Source organism: Hakea prostrata, chromosome 2 (genome assembly GCF_041222555.1).
Source record: "Hakea prostrata isolate BN-2017 chromosome 2, UWA_Hpros_2, whole genome shotgun sequence".
Lineage (NCBI taxonomy): Eukaryota > Viridiplantae > Streptophyta > Magnoliopsida > Proteales > Proteaceae > Hakea > Hakea prostrata.
In genome coordinates, this window is record NC_142601.1 from 58,352,357 (window position 1) to 58,365,209 (window position 12,853).

A 12,853-nucleotide genomic window follows, 5' to 3' on the forward strand; every position below is an offset into this window, starting at 1 on the left:
TTATTTGATTTATTCTCAAGAAGAATTGAATTTATGACCTCTTTTCTAAGAGGTGTTGATCATTGTCAATTAAGCAATCCTTTAATGATATAAGATTTTTTTCTTTTTTTTTGGGTGTTGGATCTAAGGTTCATTTAGGTCAACTTAAATTCTCATTGACTACATCTTCAAGAGAATTTTTATATAATAAATAGAGGCAGGACTTTGCCCGTGGCGTGGAGGGAATATATTTTTCAAAAGAATGAATTATATTGGCACCTTGCCAGAACATGGTTAGGTTAGCCGCGTATAAGAAGAAAAACAAACAAGGGAGCGATGTGAATTATTTAGGGAGGGTTACGAACAGAGATATTATTTGAATTCAACGAACTAGATTAAAAGACTTTAATCCGGCGGTGATTACTAAACCCAAGGATGTATTTACTTCTTTATTTGGGTGAACCGGAGGCCATTCAAAATTTCAAATCATTATTGGTTATTGGACGGCCTAATTTCCGGACCAGTCTCTGACCGGATCTTTGAACGTTGACGCTTCATATACTTTAAACGAAACAAGGGCAAACGCAAAACTATAGGCAACGGAAGGAGTGGTGAAGAAGGGTAAAAGTAAAACCCCACTGTCAGTCTACAGTCTGCCAGGCGACGAAGCGAGCGTTACGATTTCCAACTTTCTTCTGCTGTGAATTTACATGGATACGAACAACAAAGATTGGCCTTTGCATCGATACCGTAGATGTAGATAATAATTCTGGGTTTATCGTTGTTTTCTTATCATCTGAGATCGACTTCGTTGAGCAAAGCTATTCGTCGGAGTGGATCTGAACTCTCGAAGCTGAGGCATTACTAGGGTTTCTACTTGTTGCAACTCTTCTGTTAAGTTTCGTTTGAGGTACATCATCCAAAACTTCAATGGTCCTCCGCTTATCTCTAGGTTTTGCTTCTTATTGGTTTGGATAGTCGAACATACTTAGTCATTTCAGGAATCCTTGTCGAAACCCTTCCACTTTGTTTTTGCTTCTGATCTGCTCTCATACACACTACTAGGACGAGAGCATTTTATCTGCAGTTCCTTGGTATATCTGAATTCCCAAGTCCTTTTCACCCCTTCTGTATCTTTTCGCCCAATTCCTTGATTTTGTTTGCACTGAGGGTAATTTTTTTACTTTATAGGAGTTCAGGTTTGATCTAAGTTGGTCAAGTATTTGTAGTTGCGTTTAGTGGACCGCTAAATTCTTTAACATTGCGCTTATTTGAATTAGCAATTTCACTTCTTCTGAGGGACACATTTTAGATGGTCATAGGTCTAGGATTTGGAAGGAAGCTTGAATTGCATTCCTAGGCGTTTCTGTTTGTCAAACATGTTATCCAGGTCTGAAATTGGAAAAGGAAAACGTATTCTTCCCATGTTGTTGTTTACCAATTTGTCTATATTGTGACATTTATTTGTTGATGCTGATGGTTTCTCTATAGGTGTGTATCCTTTTTCCCTCTTCATATCAGATCAGTATTTCCTTGTAACCCCCAACAAGCATTTTTCCTTTGTTGCCATGTCGTGAACACACCATCAATATCAAACACTTCAGATTTTGGAGGATCAGCCTTATTTTTCAAGAAAGAAGATGATGACACAGAAAGGTTTTATTTAATGAAAAAGAAAATTGCAATGTGTCCTAAAGACAAAAATAATACCAGACAGTATAAGGATTTCTTCTTCATCCTTTTTTCCTTTTTTTTGATCAATGATAATTCATTATTTCACATAACGACAAAGAATGAAAATTCATACAATACATCAAACCAAGAAGGACAGTTGATCAGAAGAATTTCATATTATAAGCCAAAACTTCTCATTCTGTAGAGTCGTGAGGTTATGAACTCGGGGGGAGTCCTTTTTGGTAAAATATATCACAGCTTATCTTAGTCCAACCAACCATGTTCAATCTAGGTTGGGAAGATTAGTTTGGGCTTATTTTTTGGGATCATAGTTCATTGTTCTATTTTTAGGTTTCTGACCAAGTCAATACTCAGCCTTGCTTGAGTTCATCAAAAAGAGGGGCATTGAGGGCCCCATTATGAAGAGCGCCCTTTAGCTGTTTTGAACCTAACTTATGTTCTTTTGTAGCCTAATTCCCTCATAGTTAGGGCCAGGCGTCCTATCCCAAGTATATGGTCCAAATGAAGAGAAAAATTCATACAAACAAGGAGGATATCTTGTGTTTTGTATTAACTCTCCAAAAATGAATAACAATATGCTAAATTTACTTTTTAGTATGAAATATTGTATTTATCTGTTGTCACAATGGGATGTTTATGTAAAAATGTCATTACAAACTAAGAGGATATCTAATGTTTTATATTACCTCTAATTTAAGTAAGAACATCCTTTATTTATTTTTAGTAAGAGATACATATTTAACTATGACACAAGGAGATGTTTATCATATCTAAAACATCTCTTGCATCAGGTTATCATCTCATGACTTGTTAATGAACTAATATTGAAAAGGATTAGTCACTCTCCCTAACAGAAGTGAAGGAATTAAATTCAAAATTTCAGCATGCAGCTAAACTGGATATTATTGAAATTCATAAGAAGTGTAATGTCCATGTAAATATTATATGTTTTGTTCAAATTTTCTTGTAAAACTTTGTTCTGATTTTATCCATGTATAAAAATATATTATGTTAAAACAAACACCATGAAATAGCGAATTGAAAAAGAAACAAAAACAAAAATACATAGAGATTTAACGTGGTTCATACACTGATGTGATATGTTACGTCCACGGGCGAAGAAGAAGAATTTTTCCACTATGTAGAAGAAGAATAGAAGGAGATCTCATAGCCAATCGGCAATAATGGCGTTACAAGAACTCTCACCCAAAACCCTAATAAAAACTCCCAAATCTCTCAATAATGTAGTAGGTGAACATAAGATACATATATATCTCTCAACACTGAAGTGATTGAAGAGGAAAATCCCCCCCCCCCCCCCCCCAAAAAAAAAAAAAAAAAACCCAACAATAAAAAAGGAAAACAGAAAGAGGTGATCAAATCTTGATATTGCAAAGTAAAAAAGAAAATACGTTTCAGAAAGGAAACAATTCAACCCAGTTCTGTTTCAATTATTAGTCATTAGGTGATGCCAAAGAGCTTCCACCACACTTGTTCCACCTGCTTTGTTACTGGGTTGCGCATGGCTTCTCCTTTCAACCTGCCCTTGAAGTCACTCTGTGTGTTTTGGTTATCCTCCAACCATTCCGGTGCCTCTTTCAAGGCACTTTCAAATTTACCCTTGTCATCGCTCTTGATATTTTTGTGAGCTTGACCTTGTTGTTTACAGTCCTCTTCATGTTTTAAGTATCTGTTTCCCAACTTTTTCCTTTACCCTCTTGCCCCTGCTTTGCATGCTCGTTTGCTTATGCCCCTTGTTGTTTGTTATTTTGTTTGATTTTGATTTCTTTGCCACTGTCCTCTGCTTTCACATGTAGAATGCCATCGGAATTGACTTCATAGGGGAGTTTGATCTGTGGAAATCCACTGTCATTGAAACAAGACACAACCCATAGAGAAATTTTAGGAATTCACTTCATTCTTCAATTTCTTTACTGTTGGAGAAAGGACACCACAATATACTTGTTTACTTACCTTAAAGCTGCTTGATACCAGATATCAAATCTTCCAAGCTCATGACAGTTCCTCGTGAAGCTCCTTCACCTTTTATTAGCATGCAAGATTCAAAAGCACAAACGATTTTGTAAAACAAAATGAATAACAACAATAAAATTCTGCAATTGTCTTTGACATCAGTCACATCTGTTTGATAGCTTAATCAACACTATTTTTTGTTGATCAATAGGCTATGAAAGTCTAGGCTTCTTTGTCGGGATCATTTGTACTGTGGGAGCAATTTGGTCATAAGCGCTCCAAGCATAGATGAACGATGATTGCAGAGTCCACATTCATTGTTGTCGAAGTACCAGAAAATGAATGATTCGACCACTGGAACGTGGTTAACATTGTAATCGACAGCCAAATTCATTAGCCACCCATACTTATGCTTGGACAGGTCCGATAGACTCTGTAGTTGTACGATAGTTACCTGCAGGAGTTGGAGGAGAGGTGGGAGAGGGAAGGAAGAAAGGTTGAAAGAAGAGGGGGGAGAGGGGTGACGGGTTGACAGGGGGCAGCCATATGGTTGTGGTTGATGTATCCTCAATTAAAGGAGGGCCAATTTCCAAGATATTTAAAAGAACCAACTCAAATGGTTACAAGATGATTTCCTTGAAAATTTGTTTGTGGGGCTTTTGGGTTAAAAGTTGGTAAGATCTCAAGCACGTGGACCCAGGAATGCTTGTTTGATTTTTGTTTTTAGGGTTTTAGCTTGGAACAGTGTGGTATGCTAATGAATGATTTGGTAGAAGTGATGCCCAATGGGTTGAGATGGGTTTAGGAATCAAACCAAGCTTAGCAAGAAAAGGCTTATGGGATGGTTTCTTGAGATGGGATGAGCTGGGGAAAATCCTTGAGATAGGAAATAGGGTTTTTAGACGTGAAATTGGGTTGTAACTTGAGTGAGACTAGAGCTGTAACTGTAGGTAATGTCCTCTAAGTCAGGTTAGGTAGGGTTTCAAGAGTTTAAAAGTTCAAGATTTGTTCTAGGGTTTTAGTGGTGTGATCTGGTTGAGGCTGCAGGGGAATGGTTTGCAGCTCTAGGGGATACTTTGGTGAAAAATGTCCGTCAATTTTCATGGTTGGGTGTGAAAACCCAAGGTTAGGATTGTTAGAGAGGAACCAAGAATAGCAGGTCAATGAGTGGTGGAGTTAAAGTGCAGATGGATTCTTGCAAACATCAGCATATTCTAATGGTTGGAATTGGGATGGCTGGGATTGAAGGTGGACAGGTTAAAATTCTTCGAATGTTGTGATGGAATATCAAACAACATAAAAGTCAAAAGGGGGGGGGGGAAGAAGAGGGGGGAGGCTTGATCTCCTGCCCGAGCCAGTGGCTTTGCAAACCAGTGCTTGGTTGGCTGATCAGCTTAAGAGGATTGATCTAGGCCTGTTGCATCAACATGGATTCCAACTCCAGCAGTAATCTCTCGAAGAGACACAATGGGGCAGCAGCCAAAGAAGCTTAAAAAGCAATCAAATATTACTTATTCAGTCTTACCATATTTTATTCCACAATTGGCATTTATGTAAAAGCTTATCAGCTTTAAATCAAATTTAAATGGAAAATGACTTCTAAGTTCTAACTAATACCTACCTGACTTCATAGTAGAGTCGTTAAACTAATTCAATGGAGACTAAAAGACCTTCTGTGCGTGTAGGGGTTAGGTAAGCTAAGAACTGATAAAAACTTATTCTAAAAGTGTATCCTGCCCTTACAACTTAAATTAGACTAACCTACTAACTTAAATTGAACAACAATTGAGTAGACTAAAGACTTTAATACTCAACTCATGTATCCATCCAATAAAGGCCCAACCATTACATGTATACACCCTACTTTGTTTCCTAAAAAAGTTTGCTTCTTTGGTGCTGGATCTGCATCACTTTATATGACCTATCGTGAGCCTTCATTAAAATTTCCAGCAAGTTCTGGATTTCACATATGGTAGTCTGATAGTGGGGATAACTTTACTTTGCAACACACTCTAATTAACTTGGTCTACACTTCCAATCGTATTCAACGTACAACAAAAACAACAAAAACAACAACAACCACATCAACAAGCCTTATCTCAACTAAATGGGGTTGGCTACATTTGTTCTTGCCTTCCAATCAGCTTTGTGTGAGGCCATACTAGATACAAGGTCTAAGCTATGCATATCCTCTCTCACTACTTCCCTTAAGGCTATCTTAGGTCTACCCCTAGTTTTTCTGATTCTTCCGATCTGCGTTAAATCACTTTTCCATACATGGGCATTTATAGGCTTCGTTGAACATGGCCGTGCCACTTCAAACAACTTTCTTGGGTCTTATCATTTATAGGAGCTACCCTCAAACCAGCTCTAATAAGATCATTCGTTGTCTTATCCCTCCTAGTTTTGCCACTCATCCATTGTAGCATCCCTCAATTCTCCTATAGTGAGTTTATCTATATGATATTTTGATGGGACCCCAATCTCAAATAAAGATGAATAAATTGATTCACAAAAATAATAGCAATACTGAATCAAATAATCTCCAGACAAAACACAGAACTAGCAGTGGGTGAATCCTACGACTACCCAAGAGCAATAGCTCTCACCTAATCATCTACCAGCTCACGATGAAAGTTGCACCCTAGATATTCCATCTTTGTTTTATTTAGAAGCCTTTTGATTCCAAAGTTGCTCTCCATGATTTTGACTTGATATTAGTCCCTACTTGTGTCTCATCTATCAAAACAATATCATCATCAAAAAACATACACACCAAGGCACTTCATCTTGAATGTCGTTGGTTAATTCATCTGTTATAAGTGCTAATAAATATGGGATTAAAGCTAATCCTTAATGTAGCCAATTGCAATTGGAAATTTACCACCTAGTCCCCTTACTGTTTTTACACTTGTTACTGAACCATCATATATATCTTTAATTGTGTCCACGTATTTACTTGCAACATTTTTTTCTCTAGTACTTGCTAAATTAACGCTCTAGAGACTTTGTCATAAGCTTGTTCTAGGTCAATAAATACCATATGATGATCTTTCCTACACTCATACTTTTCCATAAGTCTCTTAATAAGGTACATAGCTTCCAGTAGATCTTCTCGGCATAAAGCTAAATTGATTTTTTGTAATAGTGGTTACTTGTCTCAAACGGGTTTCAATTACTCTCTCCCATGATGTCATAGTATGACTCATCAGTTTGATGCCTCTATAGTTATTACAACTTTAAATATCTCTTTTTATTTTGTAAATTGGAACCATGATGCTTTTCCATTCATTTGGGATTTTCCTTGTGCTCATAATCTTATTAAACAACTTGTTTAGCCAAACTAGTCCATAGGTTCCTCAATTCTTTTACACTTTGATTGAGACTTTTTCAGAACCTTTGTGCCTTGCTTACCTTCATCTTCCTTAGAGCTTCTTCCACTTTGAATATCAAAATTCTCCGTATATATGTTTAAAAATTGTTGCCATGGCATATGGTGTAGTCGTTTGAATCACAGATACTTGGAGTATGTTCATTTAATAGACTAGAGAAATGGATTTCCCATCTCTTCTTGATGTCCTCATCACGTAGTAGTACTTTACCATCTTTACTTTTGACACATTTAACATGGTCTAGATTTCTACTTTTCTTGTCCCTTATTTTATCTATTTTATAAATAATTTTTTCCCCTTCCTTCATGCCTAACTTATTGTATAAATCTTCTTACTTCTTCTCCCTTGCTTTTCCTACAATTTTCTTAGCTCATTTCTAGTGTATTTATCCCTTTGTAGATCCTCCACATCCTTGAGTCTTTTGCCATGTCTTAAAACTGGCCTTCTTACTCTTTTTTTTGGATGATTAAATAATTAATTACCAAAGTGAAAAAAAAAAAAAAATACAAGAACACAAGGGACAAAGCCCAGCAAAGCGAGAAAGAGGCCTCAACTAACAAGCAACTCTAAGAGGCATTGAGCCTAACCTAATGTAAGTCTTCATTTATTTTTTTTTGCTCAAACAAGAAGCAAATCTCTCTATAAGAATGACGCTCCTTTTGATTCACGGATGACATACTTTTAACCACCTTCTTAATGCTTGGGGTCATCTCATTCCACATTGTACTAGTGTCCCCCCCAAATTCCAATTGAATTTGACATACATGATTAAATTTGGCTACATAGTTAAGGTAACAAAATTTATTCTCTAGGACAGTTGCCTTACGTAAGTTAAATATATAGTCAAAACTGGGCATTGTGACAATATACTGTTCTTTCTCTTGGTAGAATTAGAAGGACCGACCTTTATTTATTTATTTATTTTATAGTTTTGCCTCAGACAATGTAGTTATGCAGCTCTTTAATCTATTTTTTATTGGTTATATTCTTTTGGATACAGATCTTGGTGCCTTGGTTTTCTATACCAAGTTTTGTTGGATATTAGTTGACCAAAATAATGTGGCATAAGAAACAAAACATGGCATTACCAGGTCAGATGACTGGTCCTCCTCGGCCTCCGCCTCCGCCTTTGGAGAATTTGATAGCCGCAGCTCCCTTTTGTCTAGCAGATAAGGATTCCCTGGGTGAATCATCAAGGAAAAGGAAAGCATCAATTTTGACTAAACGAGAAAGTAACTTTTCTCATGGAACTATTGAATCAGTTCTAGAAGATCCTTTCCCTAGAGAGTCATACCCATGTCATGGGAATAGTGCACTTTCAGTGATAGATATGCAAAGGAACAGTCATGGAACATCTTCAAGTCAAATTGCAGAGTCCAGGAAACCAAACACTGAAAACACGCAATTTGGGAACCACCAACATCGTCATCCAACTAACTTTTCAACAACTTGGCAGAACAATGATATGAACTTACCACAATTTGCAGTTGAAAAAATGGACAATTTGAGGATGCTGCCTCAATCTTTTCATCAGAAAGGACCCTCACCTTCAGTTAAGGCAGCAAGTGAGGAAATCCATCCAACACATGATCGGCGACATCTGGCACATAATACATCCAGCCAAATTCAAGCTGACACGTTTTCTTTCAATTTGAATTCAGGTGATGCGTTTTTTGGAAAAGCTCATGATGGTACTCCTTTAAAGGATAAGATGATCTTTGGGCATGGTAATCAATTTTCTGCAGCTAGTCCATCAGTGGAACTGAACTCTGTGTCTTCTGGAAGTTTGAGATCCTTGGAGATGTCAGAGCATACTTTGGATGAAAATGGAAAGTTGATGCATCCTGCAAAATCTGAGGGAAAAGAAGGTAGTCAAAGCACTAGTAGCATTGCTTCTTCCATTGAGGTTCAGGATGGTGCTCAAGATTCGAACATTTCATGGAAAACTTCTGTATCTATCGAGGGAAAGAAAAATGATCAATCATGTGAAAATTCTGACATTGAAATAAGATCTGGCAGTTCTGATGTGGGTTTAGGAGTTAATCTAAAGGGCAGAGATCAAAGCCCTGCAGATAAGGACGTTAATGATGTTAAGAAAACAGTAGGATCAGATTCAGGGAATGTGAAACTTACTTCGAGTGAGGAAATCTCACCTGGAAATGCTGGTAATCCTGCAAAACCGCATGTTCAGTACAGCCATGGGTATGATCAGCATAATAATTCTCTTAGCATGGATGGCAAAAGAAAATCACTTGCAGGAAAAGTAGCTCCTCCAAGCATTGAAAAACTCTGGGATGGATCCCTTCAGCTAAATGCATCTGTAACAGTGTCAGCAGTTGCCTTCTTTAAAAGGTTTCTTTCAGCCACTTTGCAAAATCTATCTTGTCATAATTTTTGATCTTTTACTATTTATTCCCATCTATGCAAGTTACAAGCTGATGCTTCTCTTCTATGCACTAGGATTATCATCTAATCGATAATTGCTTTTATTGATCTATTTTAAGTGGAAATTTTATATGTGCATTCAAGTCCTTAATAAACAGCGGAAAATGGGAGTGACGGGAACATAAAATTTTTTTAGGAGTTAAAAGTCATGCCACTAATTTCATTTGGTACACAGGACACACATGCAAGGATGGGTCTGCTCATTTGATGGAGTGTCACCTTGAAGATGTGCTACACTGTTTTCATGGCTTGTTGTTGGCAGTTGGTTTATATGATCATCTTGAGAAAACCTAAAATGTGGTATAACTGCCAGTTATAGACACACTTTAGAGTGTTGGTCTACAGTTTGTCAGATTGCTCGATCAGTTTTTATCCATACTCCATAGTTTCCCTTTTGAAAAATTTTAGTCTGAAACAATAATATATATTTTTCCCTTCAGCTGCATTGAAAAAATAAATCTGCTAATATCAGAGGGAGAAAAGTCTTAAGGTACAGATTTTTGATATAATACCCAGTAGTATAATAATAGAATCTAAACTAAATCACACTCATAATCTGTTTTTTCGACATAGCAACAAATGACTTGTACTCTAGAATGTTTTGGTTCCCTCCATTAGCGTGGTTCTTGTTCAAGTCTTGTAAAAAACAGAACATGGAGATCATAATGTAGAACACGTAAATATTAATAATTCTTTGGGAAACTAGAATAGTCTGGCTTAGCAACTACAGGGACAGAAGTTGCATTTGGCTCAAATTCTTTCCTTTTTGATATGGGTGTGGAGTTGATCATAAACAGAAAACAAACTCCATGATTATGTGATAGTGGTTTAGTGAAAAGGCTTCCATGAATTCCTAGGTCCACATCAACTATCATTTCCCCCTCTTTACAGAGTGATACTGTCCAAGATATTTGCCTCATTTTTGGTATCTTCTAAGTAATTCCACCCCAAATTCCATGATCTTAGATTCTTGCTTGCTGTTAATATTGACTGTTTTCCCTTAGCAATAAAATTTCATGTGGTCTGGGTTTTCACCAACTTTCCACTGCTAATGCTAATCCTTCCATTGTTGTCAAATCCAATAGTTTTATTTGTTTGACTAACAAGTACAAACTGTGAGAGGAATAATTGAGAGGAGTATTACCAGAGGTCACTTGAGGAGGAGTTCTACTTGCAAGTAGTGTTTTGTATAAACCTTGATAAGAAGATTTGCCTTTTATGCTTAGCTCCATTATTACCTCATGATACATCTGAAGTCAACCTGTAATTATTCTCCAACTTTTCTGGATAAACCTTGATAAGAAAATGTCTTGTCTGGCGTAACTGATGCATTGTTTAAATTTAACTAAAATGCCCCTTTTCCCAGTGAGTGCACTTTGATATATCCTGTTTCCCCCGATATAGCCTGCTGCAGTGCTCTAAAGTTATGCATAGCTTTCCTTGGCAGTCTCTGGTTTAAAAATAAAAATCAGATGAGGAATGAAGGAGCAAGCACTATATGTCCAAATTATGGTGTAAAGAAGGGGACTTGTGCCTTGCTTTAGATTAGAATATGAGGTAAGATGAAAGCTTCAAATGAAATTTGAAGAAACTTATACTGTTATATTAACGAATGTCTAAATGCTGAAAACCTCATGTTGACTCCACAAGGCTACAGTAGCAAGCCTTTTTCCTCCTTTTCTTAAATCCATACAAATTCTACCTTCTCCAACTTTGGTGAAGGGGATCAAAGCAACACGAATAATCTAGTAGGGCTCCAGAATGAATAGGTTCCATTGTATGGTACCTCACTGTCAAAAAAATAATCTATTAGGCCTCCAGAATGAATAGGTCCCATTGTGTAGTTCCAGTTGAATAATCAATTGTGTGATTGTAATCATAGGGTCAAACCTTGAAATGACTCTATTAACGCCTGAGTCATTTTTTGGTATGGTTGGAATTAAATCACACAATTTGAATTCTATGTTCCAGGTCTTTCCTTTCCTTTCTGTAATCAGTGGTTGGCTCAAACAACCTGTAGCGTTATACATCACCAAGGTTTGGGAACTCAGCCAACCAAAAAACCTAGTTCGACTAAGATCTTAGCAAGTTGGCGACACTTTAAAAAAAGGCTCCTTTTATGATTTTGGGTGGGCTTTTGACCTCGTTTGGCCATGAAAGATGGTATGCAGCCTCATTTGGGCCATTTAAACACAACGGTACTATTAGATTCCACAAATCAAATGCAAAATGGGAGTTTGACTTTCGACTAGGTTGGTAGGTTATGACGTTCTAAGATACCTACCCTTCTCTATACAAAACGTAGTAATGTAAAGTAATCAAAGCGTGCAATTGATGTAAAACAACTTAAAAGCATCAGAAATGTAAAGATGTAAAATACTTCAATCTTAACATAGATGTCGTCAACTCCTCGTATGTTCTCACGTGAGTCACTATAGCACTTATACATCATTCCATACAATTACTGTTTAATGCCGAGTTTGTGCCGAGATAGTGCCGATATCTTGAATTGGTGCTGCTTTCTTGACTTGCATCCCATCTCATCTCGATTTTGCAAAACAGAGATATTTCTCAGATCTCAGCGGTTCTCAACCATGATCAGCACTCAATAGAAAAGTTCCTCCAAATCTTTTTGGCAGCTTAGACACAGGTCATTCACAACATCACAGGCACAAGTGACAAGCAACACTATTATAGTACATTGGCACCAATTTCTGGATTCAGCAAGCAAACAATGCAACTTTTTCTATCCTCCTAAAGCATTTTTATTGAACTGAGCCATATTAGTAATTCCATTCCACAGACCAATGCAATTATTTGTAAAATGCTAATATATTGGTGGAGATTTTGGATGAGTGTCTTCATTTTGGAATTAACTTCAATCATATTTTACTTTCACAAGACAGTAGAGGGAGCTATTTCAGCTATAAAGGTGCACGTCTTGGAGCCTTGTGATACAGAAGTAGCATAATTATATAGGGCACTAAAAAGAGCAGAATAACACAACTGTGCGACACTTAAAAGATCAGAATAACACAATCAACCTTCCATTTCTGGAAATAGAAAAATAATGTTTGATTAGCAGTGACAGACACAAATTGGGAAAAAAATAATTTTCCTACGTAGAATAGAAGTACTCTAGGTGTTGTCTTTGATAACATTTATATATTTTATAGTAGGGGTGTCAATGGGCCGGTTGGGCGACCTTAACCCTACCCTAGCGACTAAAATTGAAACCCAAGCCCAACCCAACCCTGTCAGGGTTTAAAAATCCTCAACCCTAACTCGACCCCGGCAGGTTCGACCCAACCTGGCCCGCCATTATTAACCCTGATAGGGTCAGGTTGGCCCTGACTAACCTTGATCGT

General features: G+C 37.1%; 1 protein-coding gene across 2 annotated transcripts in view; it reads left to right on the forward strand.

The window, feature by feature from the left end:
* The first annotated feature begins 583 nt into the window (after positions 1-583).
* Positions 584-12,853, forward strand: part of LOC149025235 (uncharacterized) — a 49,232-nt gene continuing 36,962 nt past the window's right edge. The window contains exons 1-3 of one of the 2 annotated variants that reach the window (XM_089145465.1): positions 584-889; positions 8,041-8,605; positions 8,702-9,392. In XM_089145465.1, the coding sequence (XP_089001591.1) occupies positions 8,098-8,605; positions 8,702-9,392 (1,199 nt within the window). In that variant the 5' untranslated portion in view covers positions 584-889; positions 8,041-8,097. Of the gene's footprint in view, positions 890-8,040; positions 9,393-12,853 lie in introns of both variants that reach the window. The other variant, XM_089145464.1, reaches the window with a different exon arrangement.